Source organism: Coregonus clupeaformis, chromosome 35 (assembly GCF_020615455.1).
Source record: "Coregonus clupeaformis isolate EN_2021a chromosome 35, ASM2061545v1, whole genome shotgun sequence".
Taxonomy (NCBI): domain Eukaryota; kingdom Metazoa; phylum Chordata; class Actinopteri; order Salmoniformes; family Salmonidae; genus Coregonus; species Coregonus clupeaformis.
Genome location: NC_059226.1, coordinates 1,209,204 through 1,237,052, shown reverse-complemented (window position 1 = coordinate 1,237,052; position 27,849 = coordinate 1,209,204). Strand labels below are relative to the sequence as shown.

The following is a 27,849-nucleotide window of genomic DNA, read 5'->3' as shown; positions in this document are numbered from 1 at the left end:
GTCATAAAACTGGCCCCCAGGAAAGGGGGTGTTCAAACCTTTGCCTAGCAGGAATGTTTGATCCTCAACCCATGAGGGCAAGTCATGACAACAGCCACCCCCTGCACACAGCACTCACCTAGAGCAAATCAGGAAGGGGTGAGTTTCCCAAATATATTCTTTATGTTTTTAGGAAACACACACCCAAGGCTGCTTGTCCTAAAGGCTTGGACACATAGTGCTATATGCCTATTTAATCAGAAACACTCACAATAGTACTGAAAACAGATTTGGTACAATATATATTAACAATATGGACTTTTGCACTGCACTTTAATTGTTTAAATGTTTGTAAAAAGAAATCTGATGTAACTGGTGTTTCAAAATGTTTCGAAATTATGTTTTAAATATGTTTGCACTGGGAGAACAAGATACTGATGGAAGGCTCGATATTCTCTGTACACTATGTTTAAAGTTACATTTTATTAAACATGAACAAAATTAAAAACATTTGCGTAAACCCTCATGACTTACAAAAAAAAATACTTTGTTCAAGTATCCATTCCTGTATCACATCACATTAAAGTTTATTTGAATTTCCGTGGTAATAATCAGTGAATTCACATGTTCTTTAACATAAATACTGTAGATATGTTTCCAGTGTTCATGTCTTGATGTACCATTTAAATGATGTCTGTTGGAACAAAAATAAAACAAAAGGGGAGAAAATCTTAGATCCACTTGACTGAGTAACAGTACAAGAAGACAATTAGATTCGTGATAAAACATTTTTTATAGAACTTTAAGACAATATATTAATTTTCTCAATACTTTCATAACATAATATTAAATAAGTAAATAAATAACAACAGTAATACAAAAGTTGTGTGTGTGTGTGTGTGTGTCTACTAATAAATGCTGGGTTGCAGTTGAGTTGCAGGCATTGGGTCACTTAATTGGGTTGATTTCTTTCAAAACTGCTGGGTTATTGATCCTGGGTGCTGGGTTATTGAGATATGACCCAGCGGGTCAGCTCAGAAGACTGGAGTCATGGCTTTCAGATAGTTATTTTTGGCCACCCGTGAGAGTAAATGTCATTCCGGTTAATGTGTTCTGTTGTATTGTTATCACGTTAAGGTTAAACACTGACACGTTTGAAGCTTTAATGAGGCTTACACAAGTACCTATGGATTACATAAAGAAAAATACCCAGCTGCTGGGTCAACCCAATTGATGGTTAAATTAACACATCTTTGGGTAATCCATACAACCCAACATGTTGGGTTATTTACGCAACCCAACTAGCTGGGTAAAAATAACCCAGCGTGTGTGTGTCTTAAAATGCTAAGCTATGAACAGTGTATCAATGCATGGTCATTGTCACGGTCTCATTGGCTGTTCTATGAATCATCATTCATTCTGATCACTCCGTTGGTGCTCTGTGTCTTCAGACCTTGTTTCTGCACGGTGAGCTGGTGGAAGTCGATGTGACGGAACTCGGACCCAAAGAGGCCAAAAAGGACAAAGAAGGACATGACCAAGGCCCACTCACAAATGGCCGCTCTAGATTTGTAGCCGGTATTATGGAGTATAGCCACTGGGGAGGGAAAGGCCAGTCAAGGAGCAACAACACAAGCAGATGACCTGTCAATGTCTAAACTATACAGTTTGTATACAGTCTCATTCCCAGCTAAGTGTAGTGTACCACTGTACTGCCCGTCTGGCCAGGGAATATACACTACATTCATAGCCTCCATTGTTTTTGTGTCATATTTTCACTGGTATGGAAGTTTCTAGATGAATGCTAAACAATGTTTAGCATTCATCAACAGTGAGTAATAGATGCTTTATATCTTCCTACATGAAGAGACATTCTCTGAGAATGGAGAGCGCCCCAGCGTTATGGTCTGTAAGGATACTGGTGATGACCAGGACGGTGCAGATGCTACAGAAGGTAGCTCGAAGAGGTCCAACCCAGTGACGGTCTTTAAAGGGATGGGCTTTGTAGCAGAGCCACACCTGCAACCAGAAGTAGGCCAGGCCCACGAAGAAGGCCAAGAACGCTCCCAACAAGTGGATCCCCATCACTACAGATTGCTGAAAGGGAGGGAGGGAGAGATGGGAGAGAGGATGGAACGAAGGAGATATTGTCAGCAATTATCAGGGTATAACAATATGTCAACTTTCTATGTGTACATGCGAGGGGAGGAGGATATTTAAGCAATAAGGCCCGAGGAGGTGTGGTATATGGCCAATATACCACGGCTAAGGGCTGTTCTTAAGCACGACGCAACGTGGGGTTTGTGGCCATATACCACAAACCCCTGAGGTGCCTTATTGCTATTATAAACTGGTTACCAACGTAATTAGAGCAGTAAAAATAAATGTTTTCTTGTACCCGTGGTATACGGTCTGATATACCATGGCCAATCAGCATTCAGGGCTCGAACCACCCAGTTTATAATAGGACTTGTATCATGATAATACAGAGATGTTATAACAGTATTGCAATAACTGCCTTTAACACAATAGTTTACGCTGAAGTGAGATTCTAAACGATACCTGGAAGTTTCCGATGATGGAGATGCCCACACAGGAGATGAAGCCCAGTACGATGCTGGCGATGTTCACCTTGCTGTTCTGACCATAGTCCCTGACCTGCTGAAAGCGGATCACTACAACCCACAGGGCTGACACATAGAGAGAGAAGGGGGTATTAAGTGTGTGTGTGTGTGTGGCGTGCATGCGTGCATCTATTCACTTACCCAAGACAGCACAGACGTTGCAGATCTGAGCAAAGATGCAGCTCTGTGGATTATAGGTGCCACATTCACTATGGAAGACAAATTCACATTTCAATTCTCTACGACTAGAAACAAAGAACATCAGACGTAGGAACCTCAACATGTGTATTGGTTAATTTAACAATACACACCTTATTGTTTCCCATACTTTATGTAAAAAAATACATCTTAGTTTTTGCTTCAAATCATCCTAAAGCTGCACCATCGAGCGTGTCCTGACCGGTTGCATCTGGGCCTGTGCCTGTGTATGTCTGTGTGGGTGTGTGCATGTGTGCTAAGGTATGGAGAATCAGATCAGGTGGTCAGTCCAGTTCAAGTGTTCAGTAGTCTGATGGCTTGTGGATAGAAACGGTCTCTGAGCCTGTTGGTATCAGACCTTATGCTCTGATACCGTCTACTGTCCACGACCGCAAGGCCCTCCAGTGGGTGGTGAAGACCCATCCAGGACATCTACTCAAAACGGTGCCTTTGGAAGGCTATTACATCATCAAGGACCCCACACATGAGCTGTTCACTCCCTTACCGTCGGGAAGATGGTATCAGAGCATGAGGTCTGATACCAACAGGCTCAGAGACGGTGTCTATACACAAGCCATCAGACTGCTGAACACTTGAACTGGACTGACCACCTGCTCTGACTCACCACACCTTCAAACACATGTACTCACTCACACACACATCACAACTGCTGCTACCAGACTCTTATTATACTGCTCAATTAATAGACGTACACCTCTCCCCCCCTTTCACAATACACGTGTAAAATGGACTATAAATTGTACTTTCCTGTATTATACTTACACTGAGTGTACAAAACATTAGGAACACCTACTCTTTCCATGACATAGACTGACCAGGTGAAACCTATGATCCCTTATTGATGTCACCTGTTAAATCCACTTCAATCAGTGTAGATGAAGGGGAGGAGACAGGTTAAAGACAGATTTTTAAGCCTTGAGACATGGATTGTGTATCTGTGCCAATGGGCAAGACAAAAGTTTTAAGTGCCTTTGAACGGGGAATGGCAGTAGGTGCCAGGCTCATCAATTTGAGTGTGTCAAGAGCTACAACGTTGCTGGATTTTTCACACTCAACAGTTTTTTGTGTATCAAGAATGGTCCACCACCCAAAAGACATCCAGCCAACATGACTTTGTAGAATCCATGCCCCAACAAATTGAAGCTGTTCTGAGGGCAAAAGCGGGTGCAACTCAATATTAGGAAGGCATTCCTAATGTTTTGTACACTCAGTGCATGCTAAAATGTTTATTTTATCCTCTGCCATATACTTTATGTTCGTATTCTTACATGTAATTATTTGTTATTGTTGTTGCATTGTTGAGAAGGGTACCTGCAAGTATGTTTTTAATTGGACGGTGTATACCATGCGTATCCCGTACATACAGTACCAGTCAAAAGTTTGGACACACCTACTCATTCAAGGGTTTTTCTTTACTTTTACTATTTTCTACATTGTAGAATAATAGTGAAGACATCAAAACTATGAAATAACACATATGGAATCATGTAGTAACCAAAAAGGTGTTAAACAAATCTAAATACAGTGAGGGAAAAAAGTATTTGATCCCCTGCTGATTTTGTACGTTTGCCCACTGACAAAGAAATGATCAGTCTATAATTTTAAAGGTAGGTTTATTTGAACAGTGAGAGACAGAATAACAGCAAAAAAATCCAGAAGAACACATGTAAAAAATTTTATAAATTGATTTGCATTTTAATGAGGGAAATAAGTATGTGAAAGATTTCTGGTTCCCCGGTGTCTTTTATACAGGTAACGAGCTGAGATTAGGACTCTTAAAGGTAATGCTCCTAATCTCAGCTTGTTACCTGTATGAAAGACACCTGTCCACAGAAGCAATCAATCAATCAGATTCCAAGCTCTCCACCATGGCCAAGACCAAAGAGCTCTCCAAGGATGTCAGGGACAAGATTGTAGACCTACACAAGGCTGGAATGGGCTACAAGACCATCGCCAAGCAGCTTGGTGAGAAGGTGACAACAGTTGGTGTGATTATTCGCAAATGGAAGAAACACAAAATAACTGTCAATCTCCCTCAGCCTGAGGCTCCATGCAAGATCTCACCTCGTGGAGTTGCAATGATCATGAGAACGGTGAGGAATCAGTCCAGAACTACACGGGAGGATCTTGTCAATGATCTCAAGGCAGCTGGGACCATAGTCACCAAGAAAACAATTGGTAACACACTACGCCGTGAAGGACTGAAATCCTGCAGCGCCCGCAAGGTCCCCCTGCTCAAGAAAGCGCATATACAGGCCCGTCTGAAGAAGAAAGTGTTGTGGTCAGATGAGACCAGAATCGAGCTCTTTGGCATCAACTCAACTCGCCGTGTTTGGAGGAGGAGGAATGCTGCCTATGACCCCAAGAACACCATCCCCACCGTCAAACGTGGAGGTGGAAACATTATGCTTTGGGGGTGTTTTTCTGCTAAGGGGACAGGACAACTTCACTGCATCAAAGGGACGATGGACTGGGCCATGTACCGTCAAATCTTAGGTGAGAACCTCCTTCCCTCAGCCAGGGCATTGAAAATGGGTCGTGGATGGGTATTCCAGCATGACAATGACCCTAAACACACGGCCAAGGCAACAAAGGAGTGGCTCAAAAAGAAGCACATTAAGGTCCTGGAGTGGCCTAGCCAGTCTCCAGACCTTAATCCCATAGAAAATCTGTGGAGGGAGCTGAAGGTTCGAGTTGCCAAACGTCAGCCTCGAAACCTTAATGACTTGGTGAAGATCTGCAAAGAGGAGTGGGATAAAATCCCTCCTGAGATGTGTGCAAACCTGGTGGCCAACTACAAGAAACATCTGACCTCTGTGATTGCCAACAAGGGTTTTGCCACCAAGTACTAAGTCATGTTTTGCAGAGGGGTCAAATACTTATTTCCCTCATTAAAATGCAAATCAATTTATAACATTTTTGACATGCATTTTTCAAAAAAAATGTGTTGTTATTCTGTCTCTCACTGTTCAAATAAACCTACCATTAAAATTATAGACTGATCATGTCTTTGTCAGTGGGCAAACGTACAAAATCAGCAGGGGATCAAATACTTTTTTCCCTCACTGTATATTTTATATTTAAGATTCTTCAAAGTAGCCACCCTTTGCCTTGATGACAGCTTTGCACACTCTTGGCATTCTCTCAACCAGCTTCACCTGGAATGCTTTTCCAACAGTCTTGAAGGAGTTCCCACATATGCTGAGCACTTGTTGGCTGCTTTTCCTTCCCTCTGCCGTCCGACTCATTCCAAACCATCTCAATTGGGTTGAGGTCGGAAGATTGTGGAGGCGAGGTCATCTGATGCAGCATTCCATCACTCTCCTTCTTGCTAAAATAGCCCTTACACAGCCTGGAGGTGTGTTGGGTCATTGTCCTGTTGAAAAAGAAATGATAGTCCTACTAAGCCCAAACCAGATGGGATGGCGTATCGCTGCAGAATGCTGTGGTAGCCATGCTGGTTAAGTGTGCCTTGAATTCCAAATAAATCACAGACAGTGTCACCTGAAAAGCAGCCCCACACCATAACACCTCTTCCTCCAAGCTTTACGGTGGGAACTACACATGCGGAGATCATCCGTTCACCCACACCGCATCTCACAAAGACACAGCGGTTGGAACCAAAAATCTCAAATTTGGACTCCAGACCAAAGGTCAAATGCCCAAGCAGGTTTCTTCTTATTACTGGTGTCCTTTAATAGTGGTTTCTTTGCAGCAATTCGATCATGAAGGCCTGATTCACACAGTCCCCTCTGAACAGCTGATGTTGAAATGTGTCTGTGACTTGAACTCTGTGAAGCATTTATTTGGGCTGCAATTTCTGAGGCTGGTAACTCTAATGAACTTATCCTCTGCAGCAGAGGTAACTCTGGGTCTTCCAGTTCTGTGGCGGTCCTCATAAGAGCCAGTTTCATCTGTTCCGTATTGACTGACCTTCATGTCTTAAAGTAATGATGGACTGTCATTTCTCTTTGCTTATTTTAGCTGTTCTTGCCATAATATAGACTCAGTCTTTTACCAAATAGGGCTATCTTCTGTATACCCCCATACCTTGCCACAACACAACTGATTGGCTCAAACGCATTAAGAAGGAAAGAAATTCCACAAATTAACTTTTAACAAGGCACACCTGTTACTTGAAATGCATTCCAGGTGACTACCTCATGAAGCTGGTTGAGAGAATGCCAAGCGTGTGCAAAGTTGTCATCAAGGCAAAGGGTGGCTAATTAATATTAAAGTAATATAGTGTTGATTCCTCAATTATTAACTTTTCATTTTGATCCATGCCATTGGGAAACTGTATGGAGTACTGTGAGACATTGACAGTGTGACTCCTACCTGATGTAGGGGAATCTCTCTGTGATGTTAACAGTCTCATTCGATACAGCGATACCAAACCTGGCAAGAACAAAAACTAGTATTAGTTAGTATTGTAATACTTCAATTACAACATACATCTTCCAGACCAAACCATGTGGAGGATGACAGGGGCAATAATTTGATATTTGTTTTGTTTCTTGCACTCAGAGCACGTGTTGGATTTTTGTTACTTGTGCTGAAAGTAAACATTAACATGTTCTTCATCATCATCGTCATCATTGAGAGCACAGTATTCTTCTGCCTATTGATAATAAAGAAGTGGCTGAAGAGGAGAGCCCACATGGATGTCAGGTAAATACTTACACCACCCATATGCCCACAGTGCCAATCACAGCCAAGCAGATCGGAAGCAGTGCCCAGAGCCACATTATGGTCCACTTAGGTCACCTGAGAAAGACACAATTACTCCTGTGTAGTTGCTTTGAATGCCATGTAGTATCCTGACCCGAGTTTAAATACATGTGTATTTAATTATTTGTTATTAAATACTTTTTTTTGACTTTTTTTATTTATTTTTATTTTAAATAATGTGGCCAAAATCAACTACTTCTATTGGAAGTATTTGAATCTTGTCAAATAATTTCATATAAAAAGTGTACTATTTGAAAATATTTTCAGATTTACGGTACCAGTCAAAAGTTTGGACACGCCTACTCATCCAAGGGTTTTTCTTTCGTTTTACTATTTTCTACATTGTAGAATAATAGTGAAGACATCAAAACTATGAAATAACACATATGGAATCATGTTGTAACCAAAAAAGTGTTAAACAAATCAACATTTTAGATTCTTCAAAGTAGCAAGCTTTGCACACTCTTGGCATTCTCTCAACCAGCTTTGAGGTAGTCACCTGGAACGCATTTCAATTAACAGGTGTGCCTTGTTCAAAGTTAATTTGTAGAATGTATTTCATTCTTAATGCATTTGAGCCAATCAGTTGTGTTGTGACAAGGTAGGGGTGGTATACAGAAGATAGCCCTATTTGGTATAAGACCAGGTCCATAATATGGCAAGAACAGCTCAAATAAGCAAAGAGAAACGACAGTCCATCATTACTTTAAGACATGGTCAGTCAATCCAGAAAATGTCAAGAACTTTGAACGTTTCTTCAAGTGCAGTCGCAAAAACTATCAAGCGCTATGATGAAACTGGCTCTCATAAGGACCGCCACAGGAAAGGAAGACCCAGAGTTACCTCGGCTGCAGAGGAGAAGTTCTTTAGAGTTACCAGCCTCAGAAATTACAGCCCAAATAAATGCTTCAGTGTTCAAGTAACAGACACATCTCAACATCAACTGTTCAGAGGAGACTGTGTGAATCAGGCCTTCATGGTCGAATTGCTGCAAAGAAACCACTTCTAAAGGACACCTATAAGAAGAAGAGACTTTCTTGGGCCAAGAAACACGAGCAATGGACATTAGACCGGTGGAAATCTGTCCTTTGGTCTAATCAGTCCAAATTTGAGATTTTTGGTTCCAACCGCCATGTCTTTGTAAGATGCAGAGTAGGTGAATAGATATCTCTGCATGTGTGGTTCCCACCGTGAAGCATGGAGGAGGAGGTGTGATTGTGTGGGGGTTCTTTGCTGGTGACACTGTCAGTGATTTATTTAGAATTCAAGGCACACTTAACCAGCATGGCTACCACAGCATTCTGCAGCGATACGCCATCCCATCTGGTTAGCACTTAGTGGGAGTATCATTTGTTTTTCAACAGGACAATGACCCAACACACCTCCAGGCTGTGTACGGGCTATTTGACCAAGAAGGAGAGTGATGGAGTGCTGCATCAGATGACCTGGCCTCCACAATCACCCAACCTCAACCCAAATGAGGTGGTTTGGGATGAGTTGGACCGCAGAGTGAGGAAAAAGCAGCCAACAAGTGCTCAGCATATGTCAAAACTCCCTCAAGACTGTTGGAAAGGCATTCCAGGTGAAGCTGGTTGAGAGAATGCCAAGAGTGTGCAAAGCTGTCGTCAAGGCAAAGGGTGGCTCCTTTGAAGAATCTAAAATATATTTTTATTTGTTTAAAACTTTTTTGGTTACTACATGATTCCATATGTGTTATTTCATATCTTTGATGACTTCACCATTATTCTACAATGTAGAAAACAGAAAAAATTAAGAAAACCCCTTGAATGAGTAGGTGTTTCCAAACTTTTGACTGGTACTGTATTTCCAAATGTATTATTTCAAATACTCCTAGGACCTGGGTTCAAATGCATTGGAGTATTTATTTGTATTTGAGTATTTCAAATACATGCCAATACTTTCCAAGTCTATTTCCAAATACATTCCAATATTCAACTACTTGTATTTTAACATTAGTATCCGCTGATTATCTGTTCATACACATATATTATTATTATATATTATTATATTATCTTACAGGATCAAAGCTGATGGAAAATGTGAAGATATAGGCTACTCACTTGAGAGATCACTGAGTGATAGGAAGAGAATGGAAGTACAGAAAAATAACTAGTTTAACTAAGCTCTAAGACCCTGCTCTTCCAGCCTGTTAATACCTCATCAAATGACACCCTGAAAAATAGTTACTAAAAAGGATAGAGTGAGAGGAAAACTAGATACAGAAAGAGCAATAATGACAGACACACATTTTAGTTTTAATGTCACATGCACAAGTACAGTGAAATGCCTTTCCTGCAAGCTCTAAGACCAGATGTCATAGTAACCTATAAGAGAATAATATTTAACTGTCAGAGAAAGAGAATTTTGATAAAAAGTGGTTTAAACTCACAGAGGTTTTCTTAGATGTACAGTTGGGAGGCAAAGCTGAAACAAGCGCTTGACTTTTTCTCCTCTAACTCAATTCGAAATGCCTCTCCCCCCTTGGCCTTCACTGTCAATATACCGTAATAACACCAGTAGAACGTTATTCCCTCACTCGCTTGACCAGAGAGAAGGTTGTATGGTACAGTTATTACATTGGGTTAGGGCCGGATTAAGAAATATAACGCCCCAGGCCTTAGATATTTTATATTTTTATTATAATAATAATGATGGTGATGAAGATTGTTATGAGGATGATGACAGTATTGATTGAGGTGTGAAGATGTGACCTGACAGTGATTGTGATTTTGACGACGACAGTGTTATCATTTGCCACATATCACCATGAATAAAAGGTTAAGGACATAGCGCATGTCTGAGCATCGGATCATGCCCATGTGAGTGGAACTGGGGAATTTGGGCTTAGAAAAAAATAAGTGACTTTCCTTTGTAATACTGTACTTGATGGGAGTTTTTCTGTTCATGTGTGTTAAGTGTATATCTGTAGATTAAATAAACATTGTGGAGGATATGGTAAAGGTGCCCGAGAAAGAGCTCAGGGCCCATCTACAGTCTCTGACTGACACTTCTCCCTCCACTACCACTGCCTTTCTGAACTGCCTCAACATCCTGTCAGCTGTGGAACACAATCACTTGCCACTGCCAGAAACCTAAATGTATTATTTTTTTGAAAGGGTCTTTGAAAATTATCTTTGTAATGAAAAGCGCTATATAAAATAAATCTATTATTATTTTTTAGATTGTGTAACTATTCTACTTAGAAGCATCAAAAAAAATTTTTGGTGCATTTTTGAAGGGGTTTGCTATGCAAGACATTACGGTAACAGTGTGGCCAACAATTTTTAGATTTACAACTACTTGCTTGCACTAGTTCCTCCCAGTAACATACTGCACAAACTGTGGGCTTCCTCTGCACGCCTCACTCTCACATTACCCTATTCTTTCAATTTCAGGTACCTATTTTCTAAATATAAACTGTCATAAATCCTATTGTACATCCACAAACAGTGAAATGAAAAGTATATCAAACAACAGAGAAGGACTTGATACACTCTTTCTCTCTAGACTGAAAGCTGTAACAGGGCGTCTACTGTTGAGCATTAGATAAGTCATAAACACAAAGCAATAAATGAGTGTAATAATGGTTCCACTGCACCAATATTATCAGCTTGATATGATGTCGCTCTTGGTAATAAAGACTGGTGGGACACAGGACCTTTGCCCTCAACCATTTGAAGAGGAAGCTGGGTCCTTTAGTCTCCAGAGGTTTACTGTGCCTCAAATAGGTAACAAGGTATATCATTAACAACCATGTTGATGTTTTACTTAGTGAATCATACATTAATTTAGGAAAACATAGACGTAGGCCCTGAAATATTTCGGAGGTTTCATATGTATACGTTCTAACCCTGCTAGTTTAGCATTACATCATTACAAACTCACCGACTTTTGAATTGAGTGTATTTTTTTGTCTTACAGCACAGCGTGCAATATGTCTGTCACGATGAGGTTTATTTTAGTGTGTAACAGTATGTGTTCGTGTTCTAGTAAAAAGGCCACTCCTGACCTGCAAAACAATATAACAATTTCAGAATTGGTTTAAATTAGGTTCGGATTAAGATAAGGGTCAGTTTTAGATTTTGGTTAGTCGTTTTACAGGTCAGGAGTGTCTCCGGTTTTAGAGCTCCAGCTCGATCTTGATGTCAATCTGGGCCTTGTAAGGTTCCAGCAGAGGGCGTACCTCCTCAGAGAGAAACCTCGCCACCTGAGAGAGAGAGAGAGAGAGAATGATGAGTTTGGGTGCGTCGACTACAGGTGCATGGAGAAAAAACTGTATACTGTACTAAATACAAAAGAGCACACTAGTGATATTGATGCTCAACATATTGAATGGATCTTTTTGCCACCATTAAATCTGTATCAAGACCCCCAGTGTGCTGGAGATCCTTTTATATTTCACTACAGGTCTTTTAAAATGATATTACAATACTCTGAGGCCAAGTTGTGAAAAACAAAGATAACGGGTACTGGGGTGTTCTGTATAGTACCTGTTGGGGGGCGCGGCCGATGAAGGTCTTGGGGTCCAAGATGTTGTCTAGATGGCCCAGGATAGGGGCGAAGTAGGGGTCAGCCTGGACCCTGGCCAAGAGGTCATTGTCCCCCCCCTCCTGTTTCACCACGGTTGCAGCCTGCTGGGACAACACACGGATCTTCTCATGGCAGTCCTAGAGCAAGAACAAGAGAAACTGTTACTGTGTGATTACACAATAATACACTGAACAAAAATATAAAACGCAACAATTTCAAAGATTTTGACTGGGAATATAGATATGAATCTGTTGGTCACAGAAATATATTTTTTAAAGAATGTAGTGGAGTGGATCAGAAAACCAGTCAGTATCTGGTGTGACCACCAATTGCTTCATGCAGCGGACACATCTCCTTCGCATAGAGTTGATCAGGCTGTTGATTGTGGCCATGGAATTTTGTTCCACTCCTCTTCAATGGCTGTACAAAGTTGCTGGATATTGGCGGGAACTGGAACACGCTTAATTGGTGACATGTCTGGTGAGTATGCAGGCCATGGAAGAACTGGGACATTTTCAGCTTCCAGGAATTGTGTACAGATCCTTGCGACATGGGGCCGTGCATTATCATGCTGAAACATGAGGTGGGACTCAGGATCTCATCACGGTATCTCTGTGCATTAAAATTGCCATCGATAAAATGCAGTTGTGTTTGTTGTCCGTAGCTTATGCCTGCCCATACCATAACCCCACCGCCACCATGGGGCACTCTGTTCACAATGTTGACATCAGCAAACCGCTCCCCAACACGCCATCTCCCCGGTAAAGTTGAAACCGGGATTCATCCATGAAGAGCGCACTTCTCCAGCATGCCAGTGGCCATCGAAGGTGAGCATTTGTCCACTGAAGTCAGTTACAATCCCCTACTGCAGTCAGGTCAAGACCCTGGTGAGGACGACGAGCACGCAGATGAGCTTCCCTGAGACGGTTTTTGACAGTTTGTGCAGAAATTCTTCGGTTGTGCAAACACACAGTTTCATCAGCAGTTCGGGTGGCTGGTCTCAGACGATCCCGCAGGTGAAGAAGCCGGATGTTGAGGTCCTGGGCTGGCGTGGTTACATGAGGTCATCGGTTGTGAGGCCAGTTGGACATACTGCCAAATTCTCTAAAACGACGTCGGATGCGGCTTTGGTAGAGAAATTGACATTAAACTCTCTGGCAACAGCTCTGGTGGACAATCAGTGGCCTAGCATCCTGTACACCCCCTTGGATGCTTGTTCCCGTTTTCCAAACGTTAATGCGCATGTGCTACAGTGAGGGAAAAAAGTATTTGATCCCCTGCTGATATTGTACATTTGCCCACTGACAAAGAAATGATCAGTCTATAATTTTAATGGTAGGTTTATTTGAACAGTGAGAGACAGAATAACAACACAAAAATCCAGAAAAACGCATGTAAAAAATGTTATAAATTGATTTGCACTTTAATGAGGGAAATAAGTATTTGACCCCTCTGCAAAACATGACTTAGTACTTGGTGGCAAAACCCTTGTTGGCAATCACAGAGGTCAGATGTTTCTTGTAGTTGGCCACCAGGTTTGCACACATCTCAGGAGGGATTTTGTTCCACTCCTCTTTGCAGATCTTCTCCAAGTCATTATGGTTTCGAGGCTGACGTTTGGCAACTCGAACCTTCAGCTCCCTCCACAGATTTTCTATGGGATTAAGGTCTGGAGACTCCAGAACCTTAATGTGCTTCTTCTTGAGCCACTCCTTTGTTGCCTTGGCCGTGTGTTTTGGGTCGTTGTCATGCTGGAATACCCATCCATGACCCATTTTCAATGCCCTGGCTGAGGGAAGGAGGTTCTCACCCAAGATTTGTCCATCGTCCCTTTGATGCGTTGAAGTTGTCCTGTCCCCTTAGCAGAAAAACACCCCCAAAGCATAATGTTTCCACCTCCACGTTTGACGGTGGGGATGGTGTTCTTGGGGTCATAGGCAGCATTCCTCCTCCTCCAAACACGGCGAGTTGAGTTGATGCCAAAGAGCTCGATTCTGGTCTCATCTGACCACAACACTTTCACCCTGTTCTCCTCTGAATCATTCAGATGTTCATTGACAAACTTCAGTAGGCCCTGTATATGTGCTTTCTTGAGCAGGGGGACCTTGCGGGCGCTGCAGGATTTCAGAACTTCACGGCGTAGTGTGTTACCAATTGTTTTCTTGGTGACTATGGTCCCAGCTGCCTTGAGATCACTGACAAGATCCTCCCGTGTAGTTCTGGGCTGATTCCTCACCGTTCTCATGATCATTGCAACTCCACGAGGTGAGATCTTGCATGGAGCCCCAGGCCGAGGGAGATTGACAGTTATTTTGTGTTTCTTCCATTTGCGAATAATCGCACCAACTGTTGTCACCTTCTCACCAAGCTGCTTGGCGATGGTCTTGTAGCCCATTCCAGCCTTGTGTAGGTCTACAATCTTGTCCCTGACATCCTTGGAGAGCTCTTTGGTCTTGGCCATGGTGGAGAGTTTGGAATCTGATTGATTGATTGCTTCTGTTGACAGGTGTCTTTTATACAGGTAACAAGCTGAGATTAGGAGCAGTCCCTTTAAGAGTGTGTTCCTAATCTCAGCTCGTTACCTGTATAAAAAAGACTCCTGGTAGCCAGAAATCTTACTGATTGAGAGGGGGTCAAATACTTATTTCCCTCATTAAAATGCAAATCAATTTATAACATTTTTGACTTGCGTTTTTCTGGATTTTGTTGTTGTTATCCTGTCTCTCACTGTTCAAATAAACCTACCATTAAAATTATAGACTGAGCAAACGCACCAGAAAGATATAGATTTTTTGTATAGTTTAGGCTTACATTAGGCCTATATTAATCCTACCTTTGAAGCACATCTCATGAGTAGCAGACCCTTTTCCTTTCTTCCTGCGCCAATCAAATTAGCCTAAACCTAGTGTCAAGTTACCAGGTTGTTAGCTAGCTAGTTAACATGACATGACTGAACAACGTTGTTTGTTATCAACCCAATAATTAGCAACCCGGGATTAGTTTAAAACGGGACGCAACATGGTTTGTGAAATGATAAAAAAATGGCAGCTCCAGTAATATGGGTCATATTTTATTAACCATTTAGGCTAGAGACGAGCCATTTTCTTTGCTGTAAAGCTGCAAGCATGCCTGTCTCGAAACTGTGCTTCATTGTTCCTCTATGTCACTCAGAGGTTGCGTGACAGCGAACTTGCAACTGAAAAGCCTACTCAGACTGGCCTGTGCTCTTGGTTATTCCAGGCGATGAAATTACACAATGTATCAACTTTTTTTTTCAAATTAAATATTTTTTTAAAGACGGAGGAATAGATGTGCTACACTCAAGTGAAGCTAGGAAAAAGAGTAAAGGAAATATATAATCCAGGACTAATTATGCAACGTGGAGTCTGAGAAAAATATGTTCTGTTCTAATAAGTGATGTGTCATGCTGTACTAGAAGGGTAAGTACCTGTCTGTTGCCTCCAGCCTTCACCATAGCCATGATGATGTTCTCTGTAGCCATGAAGGGAAGCTCATGACGGATGTGTCTCTCTATCACCTTAGAGAAAGAGCGAGAGATGAAAATTATAATGATGAGAAAGGGATACATAACATTAGGGGTGTAAAGGTTCACCAAACCCAGGGTTTGGTACATATTGCGGTTTTGGGGTCACGGTTCAGTTTCGGTACAGCAGGAAAATTAAATGCCAACAGTTACTGTAGTTAATTTTAGTTTTGGAAAAATATGCCAAACTAACCTAGGAATAGATCATGATATGATCCATATAATGTAGGGCCCAATAAAATGGGTTTATTTTTTTGGCTAATTCCGTTTTTCCAGGTTTCTGATTGTCCCCCGTTTTCCACTGTCAAAATCACTTTCATAGAAAAAACAACATTGAAGGTTCAAAGCCCACAACAATGCTTAAACCACATCAAACATAATTTTTTTAGGTCTAGCAAAAATCTAAGACATTTTCATTTTTGGGTGTATCATTCTGCCAGGTATACATATATTACTTTGTAGTTAACATTTCATTGAGAAGGTTTTTGGGAAAGCCTTTCCATCTACCAGAAGACTGTTGTCATTAGCATCATTGTTTACGGCTATACACAGAAAGGGGCGTTCCCGCGCCGTTGCCTCTTCAGAAAGTTAAAGGAAAATAGGAATTACATTTTATTCATGTCTTATCATCATCTTGGGCAAATTAATGTTCTAATAAATGTAATACATTTAGTTGATTTCCTCTTAAGTTCAATACATTTTTGCTTCTACTGGGAAGCCAAAATGTTCCCAAACTGGAGATTGAAATGATGATGAAGGACCCTCCAATTCTGTCTCAGGTTCATAGTGCTGACGAAACCGAGGTCCCCGTACCGAGCGGTTCGGGTATGAATACGTATACCGTTACACCCCTACATAACATACAAGACAGTGTGAGTTGAATGTTGTTCCTCTGTGATGTGTCATTGCCAACAGACGTACTGTGGGAAAGTGTAGTTGAGTGTGCATTACTCATGAAATGACAAGGACTGTGTTGGTGATAATACCTTATGAGGACAACAATGGAAATAAGCCTCTGGTGTTGTTTTTTTTAATCCTCAATCATTTCTGGCTGGAAAAGCCTACTACTCTATGAATCTACCTTGGGGTAGACCACCAGGCCTTCAGTGATGTTCTGCAGGGTGCTGAGGATGATGTCAGCGGTAAGGAAAGACTCAGGGAGAGAGATTCTCCTGTTGGCACTGTCGTCCAGTGTTCTTTCCAACCACTGGACCGAGGCGGTCTGGAGGGGGTCAGCGAGCAGCGCTATCAGGTGGCGGGCCAGACTACAGCAACGCTCACAACGCATCGGGTTCCTCTTGTAGGGCATGGCACTGGAGCCTGGTGGGGGAGAGACAGTCAGTGGGACCCAGACAAGTAACAATGGGTTGGCATTTAGGAAATAACTGAAACTAGCTGTTTACTCTGAGCCATCAGGATGGTTTACTGGTTGGTGCCTTAATCAAAGTGAAATCTAGGGCTGAAACTCAATTGTTTTTATTGATTCCTCACATCCTTCCTCCACAGCTCCTTCTCGAAGCACAGTGGAGCAGAAGATCAGAGGGAAATGATCTTCTGATATTTTGCTCCAATCCGCTTCAAGAAAGAGGCAAGGAGAGAGGACGCAAGGAATCAAGGAAATACAATTGAGATTCACCTTAGCTTTGGGATTAGATTCCCCTGTACCTGGGTAGGAAGTGGACCAATTTCCTTCTTACGACTCACCGATCTGCTCCTTTTCAAAAGGCTCCTCAATCTCTTTAAGGTTAGCCAGCAGGCGGATGTCAGTGCAGATCTGAGGAAGAGAGTACAATTTATTACCTGTGGGTCATTCCACTACTGTCAAAGACCACCAGGAGGCATTGTTTCTCCGTAGACAGACGTGTGATTTATGGCTGTAAGGATGACAAATTGATTTCCCCTAAAGTAAAATCTAATCTCAACCTTGTGGATGGTGGCTCCCATGCTGGCCAGGTGAGAGAGGGAGTCGATGTCCACCTTACGACTGTACGTCTGTCCGGTCACCATGTAGGCCCTGGGAGGAAAAATTTACAGGATTTAAGAAAATGAACCTAAAAAAGGGATTTGAGGGATTTGTTTTTACTTGGCTCAAATGACAAAACTTGTGGTAAATAGGAAACTCAAGAGACTGTTGACATACAATTATAAATTGAACTGACTTTTTGAAGCCTGCCATCTCGGTGACCATTCTGTCCAGATCCTCCACCTTATCATGGTCCCCCTGGAAGAGCTGCAGGAAGCTGGCCTGGGTGCCCGTAGTACCCTTCACCCCACGGAAACGCAGGTCTTCGCGGCCGCGTTGAAGGTTCCGCATGTCCATGACAAGGTCCTGGAGCCACAGACATGCTCTCTTACCCACTGTGGTCAACTGGGCCGGCCTGGTATAGATAGAGAGAGAGAGAGAGGTGGAGGAGAAAAATATATAAAAATATAAAAAGGTGAGAGAAGGAGAAGAAAAGTTAAAATAAAATACTAAAATGTGGAGGGGAGAAATAAAGATTCTAATAAAAATTAAAACAGAAAGATGAAGACTGAGAAATATAAGGCAGATAGATTAAAGTGGAGTCAGAAGCACTGAATATATCACTCTTTAATCCGAGAGGAACATGAGTGTTCATAGACAAATGGGATATATCCACAATGGGGGAGGGGGGGTCAGGCTCACTTGGGCTGACAATGTCTCAGTGATTTCCTTGAAGGTCTATGTCCCTAGAGTTGGAAATGTGTCAGTATACACAGTATACAACAAGTTATATGCTCACGTAAACCCTTTATTCATATATCATTGGAAAGCTTTGATTCACAGATACCAATCAGACAAAAAAAAAAAAAATCTGATCAATATAACCTCTAGGGCACATATCATAATTACCTGTATAAAAAATGTTTTAAAGGAAACCCTGATACATTTTTATATTTGTTTGACAAGTGGTTCTGAAAGGTCATTACCAATAGTTAATAGGATAACATTGTATAGAATGTTAATCAGCTCACATCCATGACTATTCACTTGAACATATCCATTTTACATGTTTGAAGATAAAATATTACAATTATTGATCATGACATCTTCAGAAATCAGCGATTCAGAAATCTTTTTGGGCACATTCTAACCACAATTCTGTGAATATTCTTTTTATCTGCACACTTTGCTCATTTGGTTGTGTATTCTACATCACTATGAACATTTAAAGATATTATTGGGCATGCTCCAATTATATTTCATAGACGTATGATCATGCGAAATTTATCCAATAAGACCCTATTGAGTTGTTTGGCGGCCATATTGGAAAAAGGCTTCTGTGGGGTTAATACGTGAATCCTGTGATAGCTCTGTATCCACAAATCTTTTTAAAAGCCTGCTCTAGCTGTGTGTGTGAAACGTGGTGCTTCCATCACCAAAGTTACAATTCAAAAACATATCTGCCCCACTACATGGAATTCTATGGCTAAGCTTCCAACATTCTAATGGCACAATATGGCCTCGTTTTAAACAATAGCTGTAGCTGGTGCTTTCAAAGTTGGTTATATTATAAATCATTTGAAAGTTAAATTCATGACCTTTCAGAACCACTTGTCAAACAAAGATTAGAATGTGTCAGTGTTTCTTTTTTAAGCGATTTATACAGGTAATTCTTAAAATGTACCCTAGGAGGTCAAAGGTCAAGGTTCTATTGACCTGAACATTCCAAAAATATGTCTGATGGATAGCTGTGAAACTAAGATTTCCAATGATATATGATTAAAGGCTATACGTGAGCAATAACTTGTTCTACACTGACATTGTTTGTCATAGGGTAAAATCCCTATGGGACAAATGCAGGGGATGGAATAAAGAGTGAGAAAGCTACCATTGCTGCACTGCTTTCACATTTTCCAACTCTAGGGACATAGACCTTGAAGAAAATCACTATGAGACATCGTCCTCAAAAGTGAGCCCGACGGGCCAAATTTGAAGGTCACGCTCATGGACTAATATAGAAGTTAGTACCTCCTGAGGCGTTCATACTTACTGGTAATGTGTGAAACCCAGGGTTGGGAGACCAGCATATTTTTCAGCAAAGTTTGATAGTCTGTCGATCACTCTGGCCAACTACAGAGACAGAAAATTGTTTTTAGATTACGGAAGTGATGAGTGATATACAGTCGTGGTCAAAAATTTTGAGAATGACACAAATATAAATTTTCACAAAGTCTGCTGCCTCAGTTTTTATGATGGAAATTTGCATATACTCCAGAATGTTATGAAGAGTGATCAGATGAATTGCAAAGTCCCTCTTTGCCATGAAAATGAACTTAATCCCAAAAAAACGTTTCCACTGCATTACAGCCCTGCCACAAAAGGACCATCTGACATCATGTCAGTGATTCTCTCGTTAACACAGGTGAGAGAGTGTTGACGAGGACAAGGCTGGAGATCACTCTGTCATGCTAATTGAGTTAGAATAACAGACTGGAAGCTTTAAAAGGAGGGTGGTGCTTGAAATCATTGTTCTTCCTCTGTTAACCATGGTTACCTGCAAGGAAACACATGCAGTCATCATTGCTTTGCACAAAAAGGGCTTCACAGGCAAGGATATTGCTGCTAGTAAGATTGCACCTAAATCAACCATTTATCAGATCATCAAGAACTTCAAAGAGAGAGGTTCAATTGTTGTGAAGAAGGCTTCAGGGCGCCCAAGAAAGTCCAGCAAGCGCCAGGACCGTCTCCTAAAGTTGATTCAGCTGCGGGATCGGGGCACCACCAGCGCAGAGCTTGCTCAGGAATGGCATTAGGCAGGTGTGAGTGCATCTGCAAGCACAGTGAGGCGAATACTTTTGGAGGATGGCCTGGTGTCAAGAAGGGCAGCGAGGAAGCCACCGCTCTCCAGGAAAAACATCAGGGACAGACTGATATTCTGCAAAAGGTACAGGGATTGGACTGCTGAGGACTGGGGTAAAGTCATTTTCTCTGGTGAATCCCCTTTCCGATTGTTTGGGGCATCCGGAAAAAAGCTTGTCCGGAGAAGATAAGGTGAGCGCTACCATCAGTCCTGCGTCATGCCAACAGTAAAGCATCCTGAGACCATTCATGTGTGGGGTTGCTTCTCAGCCAAGGGAGTGGGCTCCCTCACAATTTTGCCTAAGAACACAGCCATGAATAAAGAATGGTACCAACACATCCTCCGAGAGCAACTTCTCCCAACCATCCAAGAACAGTTTGGTGAAGAACAATGCCTTTTCCAGCATTGCCATAAGGCAAAAGTGATAACTTTTGGGGAACAAAACATCGACATTTTGGGTCCATGGCCAGGAAACTCCCCAGACCTTAATCCCATTGAGAACATGTAGGCAATCCTCAAGAGGCGGGTGGACAAACAAAAACCCACAAATTCTGACAAACTCCAAGCATTGATTATGCAAGAATGGGCTGCCATCAGTCAGGATGTGGCCCAGAAGTTAATTGACAGCATGCCAGGGCGGATTGCAGAGGTCTTGAAAAAGAAGGGTCAACACTGCAAATATTGACTCTTTGCATGAACTTAATGTAATTGTCAATAAAAGCCTTTGACACTTATGGAATGCTTGTAATTATACTTCAGTATACCATAGTAACATCTGACAAAAATATCTAAAAACACTGAAGCAGCAAACTTTGTGAAGACCAATACTTGTGTCATTCTCAAAACTTTTGACCACGACTGTACAGTATCATACTTGGTTGACTTTCTCAGACATTTTCAACACAAAGACGCACATAACTTTACAGTATAATATCAGTATCTAGTGCTGCCCTAGGTACTGCTGGGTAGTAGTACTAATCCTCCCTGGTCTCTAACCACTAACTTACCTTCGGCAGGAGAATGTCAAAACCGTCACGAAGCACGATCAAATCCTGAGAGGAAAAACAGCAGGCATATCAGTCATTATGCATAATAATCTCAAAGATGTACACTGCTCAAAAAAATTAAGGGAACACTAAAATAACACATCCTAGATCTGAATGAATGAAATAATCGTATTAAATACTTTTTTCTTTACATAGTTGAATGTGCCGACAACAAAATCACACAACAATTATCAATGGAAATCAAATTTATCAACCCATGGAGGTCTGGATTTGGAGTCACCCTCAAAATTAAAGTGGAAAACCACACTACAGGCTGATCCAACTTTGATGTAATGTCCTTAAAACAAGTCAAAATGAGGCTCAGTAGTGTGTGTGGCCTCCACGTGCCTGTATGACCTCCCTACAACGCTTGGGCATGCTCCTGATGAGGTGGCGGATGGTCTCCTGAGGGATCTCCTCCCAGACCTGGACTAAAGCATCCGCCAACTCCTGGACAGTCTGTGGTGCAACGTGGCGTTGGTGGATGGAGCGAGACATGATATCCCAGATGTGCTCAATTGGATTCAGGTCTGGGGAACGGGCGGGCCAGTCCATAGCATCAATGCCTTCCTCTTGCAGGAACTGCTGACACACTCCAGCCACATGAGGTCTAGCATAGTCTTGCATTAGGAGGAACCCAGGGCCAACCGCACCAGCATATGGTCTCACAAGGGGTCTGAGGATCTCATCTCTGTACCTAATGGCAGTCAGGCTACCTCTGGCGAGCACATGACTGACCCACCGCCAAACCGGTCATGCTGGAGGATGTTGCAGGCAGCAGAACGTTCTCCACAGCATTTCCAGACTGTCACATGTGCTCAGTGTGAACCTGCTTTCATCTGTGAAGAGCACAGGGCGCCAGTGGCGAATTTGCCAATCTTGGTGTTCTCTAGCAAATGCCAAACGTCCTGCACGGTGTTGGGCTGTAAGCACAACCCCCACCTGTGGACGTCGGGCCCACATACCACCCTCATGGAGTCTGTGTTTCTGACCGTTTGAGCAGACACATGCACATTTGTGGCCAGCTGGAGGTCATTTTGCAGGGCTCTGGCAGTGCTCCTCCTGCTCCTCCTTGCACAAAGGCCCTACTACGGCCTCCTCCACGTCTCCTGATGTACTGGCCTGTCTCCTGGTAGCGCCTCCATGCTCTGGACACTACGCTGACAGACACAGCAAACCTTCTTGCCACAGCTCGCATTGATGTGCCATCCTGGATGAGCTGCACTGCCTGAGCCACTTGTGTGGGTTGTAGACTCCGTCTCATGCTACCACTAGAGTGAAAGCACCGCCAGCATTCAAAAGTGACCAAAACATCAGCCAGGAAGCATAGGAACTGAGAAGTGGTCTGTGGTCACCACCTGCAAAACCACTCCTTTATTGGGGGTGTCTTGCTAATTGCCTATAATTTCCACCTGTTGTCTATTCCATTTGCACAACAGCATGTGACATTTATTGTCAATCAGTGTTGCTTCCTAAGTGGACAGTTTGATTTCACAGAAGTGTGATTGACTTGGAGTTACATTGTGTTGTTTAAGTGTTCCCTTTATTTTTTTCAGCAGTGTATATATACACCCATGAGAAACAAACGTGACCATTCAGCACACTCATCCTAAAATAACATGGTCCTTTGGGTCTAAAAGTAACTGTCTGCAGTCTGTTGCATGTAGGATACATGTCCCAATCCAAAATGAACCTCCAAGGCAATTGCCCTTGTGGAGATCTAAGAGGATTTGATTGGTATAAGCAATATGGTCAAACTTTCACCTAGCCTACTAGGTAACAATGCCTACACCTCTCAAACCATCTCAGGTCTAGAGGTCTATTTGGGACTGGGCCTCTCTTACTGTGTTGTCTCCCACGTAACAGGAAGTGGCGCCCAGGTGGATGATGGGAGCAGCGGTGGGGCAGCAGTGGGCGAAGGTGTGCACGTGGGCCATGACGTCGTGCCTCAGCTTTCTCTCCTCCTCTGCCGCCATGGCAAAGTCGATGTCCTCAGCGTGGCTCTCCATCTCTGCCACCTGGGCTTCGGTGACGGGCAGGCCAAGAGCCTTGGAGAAGGGAGGACAAGAGGAGGAGAGACAGTTAAAGCTGGTACCCTAGGGGCGTAGTGAAAGCAGTACAGCCTATCATTGGAGGTTTTTTAGCTGCTACACTGGAAGCATATCCCAGAGTAAGCGCTAGCTACTTTATCAAGTCTTCTCTGGCTTTTATTAAGCTGAAACATTGTTGCAACATTGCAGTTTGTAGTAGTTGCACATTGTAGGCTACTATGTAATACAAGTAAGCCAATTGTGTCAATGGGATGTGAGGTGGAACTGTCCAGAAAGTGGGTCAACGTTTTCAGATCACTTTCAAACAGATTGCTAGAGGTGGTTGTTTTGCTCCATATCTCACACAGAAACTAGGAAAACTATTCCAGCACAATCTTTGTTATGGTAGCAGGTCTATTTTAAAACCATTGAAAAATCAAATGTGTTGTTCGAGTAGCAGAGGAGGTTGGCCTTGTGTTAATGAGAACAGCGAGCGACATTACTGGGCAGAAAGATACAGTCTCAACTCCCTCCCTTCCCCTTAGCCATAAGTAACACTTAAATGTTTTTTCCTTGGATCTGAATAGGTAGGCTATAAGCAGTGCAGTGGTGGAGTTTACAACTTACATATCTGAAAACATAGAAGGGGTTACTTAGGGCCAAGGAGAAGGACGGAGAGTGAAGAGAGTAGACGCTAACTCTCAGGGGGTGTCCTATTACCCTGACATTTTGGCCTGGCTATTTTTGACACAAACCCCACCCCAGCAGATTTCAACAGAGAGACATTGGAGCCAAACCTGCTCTGGGTGGAGCTACTAAAAGGCGCCATAGGCAGTATTTCTGTTACATGTATTTGAAATACGTATTTTAATTCCTTCAGAGTATTTTGTAATTTGAATTACACTGGGCTGAACTACAGTCCAATGTATTTTTGTATTTTCAAAATACTTTTCTATACCATTTTGTATAGAGGTTCACATTTTGTGGCCCCCCTTTCACCCTGCATTGGTATCAGAAGTCGGATAGCACTATGGTGTGATAAAAGCATCTGCTAAATGAACTAAATATAGAAATTGCAACAATTGCAAAGCATGTTGAGTATTATTCTAATAGCTCTGCCCCGAAACAATACACTGTGTGCTGTGTAGTTCATTTTGGTATGTTCACTTTCACATAGCCATTTACATTTTGGTGATTTAGCAGACATGCTTACCAGAGTGACTTGCTCAACCAAGGTAGTTAAACAACAACATATCACAGTAAAAGTAAAACAGTTACTGAGAATGTTGTTGCTGTTCGGGCCGGCTACTTGCAAATATATTTGTCCAAGTATTTTGAAACATTGATCTTTATGGTATTTTGTATCTGTATTTTGTACTTTTTGCCCATCCCTGCCCATAGGCTAGGCACTGCCTATAACCTTACCTTTGTGTAGTCCATTTCCCTTCCACTAACAGATCAGATGAGCTGATGCATGTGACAGAGGGTCTGTCTGATAGTAACGTTAATTACACACACACACACTCACTCCCTGTAAATTAGAAGAGTGGTGGAAGTCATTTTTCTCTTTAAGCTAATCAAAAATAGCCTAGTGTTTTTCTCTTAAAGGTATTTGCTGGACAACACTTATCTAGGTTTCACAGTCTGCAGGTTTGTTTATCATGTGGATTAGCTGGAAATCTATATCCAGTTTCCAAGTAGTTTAGCGCAACAGCAGTGGAATATTGGAATTTGCAGTGTGGTCACTGAACTAGCTGAAAGAGATTTGGAACCCTGTCATCAAGTTAAAGAGAGGCTAGATTCATTGACGATATGGGCATACATCTGAAGGACTGACTAGTGTAACTTACTTTACCAACCTTCCCAGTCATTTTCCTGACTTAGGCAACTGGGTACTGTTGATGAATAGCTACATGCATTGTTGTATACCCAATCCACAACCTTGCAATGCATCAATTTTATTTTGTATTTTGTTTATTTTTTACTACACAGCTTATCACAAGACACTGCATCCTACTAGCTAGTTTGTTTGGTTTGCATCTTCTGTCTTGTAAGGCAAATACAGTATATTCTGATGATGTTTACTGTACGCTCCTCCTATAATTAGAGCAGGGAACTTGAGAAAACTCTCTCAAGGTCGCAAAGTTAAAATAGACTTCATTTTGCAGCAGAAAGTGCTAAATATATTTGGAAAACTATACCTAGATAGCTACAAAAACATAGACAAGGGCATGCATGCTCATTCATGATAACTTGCCAAGATTACAGCTAGCTGGCTAGCTAGCTAAATTGCTAATTATAGCTCACACCTTTTCAGCTTTGGCCAAGTAGATCCACAGTTTTCTCCATGTTGTGAATTTCTTCCTGTCACTGAAATTATAGGCCATTTCCTTGCTGGCATATCGTGACACCAGCGGCGAACGATACTTATTAAATTCGTCTCCAAATGTGTCCATGACTGAAACGTGTTGATAACAAGCCTAAGGCACAATGCAAGTTAAATTGGCACCCGTCAGCAACAAGAAAATAGTACTTCCGGGTCTTCTTCTTCTTTAAGTCGCAACCAACTGTCAGGTGCATACATTGCCATCTACTGTACTGGAGTGTGAGGCCGGTTACGACTTAGCTATGGCACTATCTTCTCTTAACTAACCCTGAATTTCTAATAAAATAAAATAATTCCCTACAAACCTCACTACTCCCATCACCCCAACGGAAAATACCAACCATCCCCATTCCCGTCCAACCTCTTTGACCCTATCAAACAACCTCTCCCTTTCTATGTCATACATTTCACAAAATAATAATACATGCTCAACCGTTTCCTCTACCATACATCCATTACACACTCCAGTACCATGTTTGCCTATCAATTTCAAAGAGGCCTTAAATCCTGTATGCCCTTATCTCATCCTACACAACATAACTTCCTCCCACTTCCGCCATTACATGACACTGTCTCCTGTACAGATTTCCTTGGACAGGTGTGACAAAACTGCACATTTTAGAGTGGCCTTTAATTGTTCCCAGCACGAGGTGCACTTGTGTAATAATCATGCTGTTTAATCAGCTTCTTAATATGCCACACCTGTCAGGTGGATGCGTTATCTTGGCAAAGGAGAAATGCTCACTAACAGGGATGTAAACAAATATGAGCACACAATTTGAGAGAAATAAGCTTTTTGTGCATATGGAACATTTCTGGGACCTTTAATTTCAGCTCATGAAACATGGGACCAACACTTTACATGTTGCATTCATATTTTTGTTCAGTGTAAAATAAACTTTTCCATTAGTTTACAGAGATTTGATGTAAGTGCAATATGTCTATAACTACCAGGATTGAATGGATCTTTACCAGGCTTCACAAAAAGCAACACCACAGCACATTTCCATCCTGATGGTAGCACTCCTGTCCTCCATATTTTGTTAAACAAACTCAAAATATTTCCCAAAACTTATGTAGCCAGATGTTTAAACATAATGTAGCATAATCGATCCTCACCTGGAGCAGTGTACGCACACCCCTCCAAAGCCCGTACTTCCGGGTCACGGAATTTCTGAACAAATATAAGTCCCCCACGTAATAGTTAGAAAAGTGTCAATAACCTGTATTTATTCATTAATTGTCCGCAGTAAATGTATTGTAGGGAATACTCAGTAGGGTCTGTAGAATGTATATATGGTGTCATTTCATGGGGACCCCCATTAGGACCCCTGCCTAGAGCCTCACCTGATGGCCCACATGCTCCTACTTATGCTGGGATCCTAAATGTAAGATTTCTTCTAATTTTAATATTAATCTTTATTTTAGTCATGAAATAGTTTTCTCCTTATTTTCTCTGTATGTATGCACTGTCTAGACCACAAATTAACTTTTTTAATTCATCACAATGATTTAAGGATTTCTGGATGGGTTGGAGGCAAGGTTTTCCATATCTCCATGGCCCCTCTTCTAGTGGACCCCCATTAGGACCCCTGCCTGAATCCTGATGGACCACATGTGTCACGATGTCCACCGAGGCTGCCCCTCCTCCTTGTTCGGGCAGGCTTCGGCGTTTGTTGTCACCGGAGTACTAGCTACTGTCGATCTCATTCTCATCACTCCACTTGTCATGTCTTGTCAATCACACACACCTGGTGCTCATTCCCCTAATTAGTATGTGTATAAGTGTTCCCTCTGTTCCCCTTGTCTTTGTGAGTGATTGTTTATTGTGAGAGCATGTTAGCTCGGTTGAGCTACTCAACATTGTAGTTATACCAAGGTGGATGTTTTCCCTTGAGCTTGTTCCTTTTGACGCT

At 42.1% G+C, this 27,849-nt stretch overlaps 2 protein-coding genes across 3 annotated transcripts; both read right to left on the bottom strand.

The window, feature by feature from the left end:
• Positions 1 to 443: 443 nt before the first annotated feature.
• tmem150b (transmembrane protein 150B) lies at positions 444 to 7,859 on the bottom strand. 2 transcript variants are annotated; one of them, XM_041862677.1, is made up of 7 exons: positions 7,506 to 7,859; positions 7,161 to 7,220; positions 2,745 to 2,812; positions 2,542 to 2,669; positions 1,899 to 2,076; positions 1,433 to 1,576; positions 444 to 673 (listed from the first exon to the last, which is right to left on the bottom strand). In XM_041862677.1, the coding sequence occupies exons 1-7, from the start codon at positions 7,568 to 7,570 to the stop codon at positions 663 to 665; spliced, it is 654 nt and encodes a 217-aa protein (XP_041718611.1). In that variant the 5' UTR covers positions 7,571 to 7,859; the 3' UTR covers positions 444 to 662. The 2 variants fall into 2 exon arrangements, with proteins under 2 accessions (XP_041718611.1, XP_041718610.1); XM_041862676.1 differs by having other exon boundaries at positions 444 to 1,576.
• Positions 7,860 to 9,808: 1,949 nt separating this feature from the next.
• Positions 9,809 to 26,086, bottom strand: adsl (adenylosuccinate lyase). Its single transcript, XM_041862678.2, has 11 exons — positions 25,857 to 26,086; positions 23,362 to 23,565; positions 21,479 to 21,523; positions 19,662 to 19,741; positions 17,808 to 18,026; positions 17,572 to 17,662; positions 17,353 to 17,422; positions 16,730 to 16,968; positions 15,553 to 15,642; positions 12,065 to 12,241; positions 9,809 to 11,781 (listed from the first exon to the last, which is right to left on the bottom strand). The coding sequence occupies exons 1-11, from the start codon at positions 26,001 to 26,003 to the stop codon at positions 11,695 to 11,697; spliced, it is 1,449 nt and encodes a 482-aa protein (XP_041718612.1). The 5' UTR covers positions 26,004 to 26,086; the 3' UTR covers positions 9,809 to 11,694.
• Between the last annotated feature and the right edge of the window lie 1,763 nt (positions 26,087 to 27,849).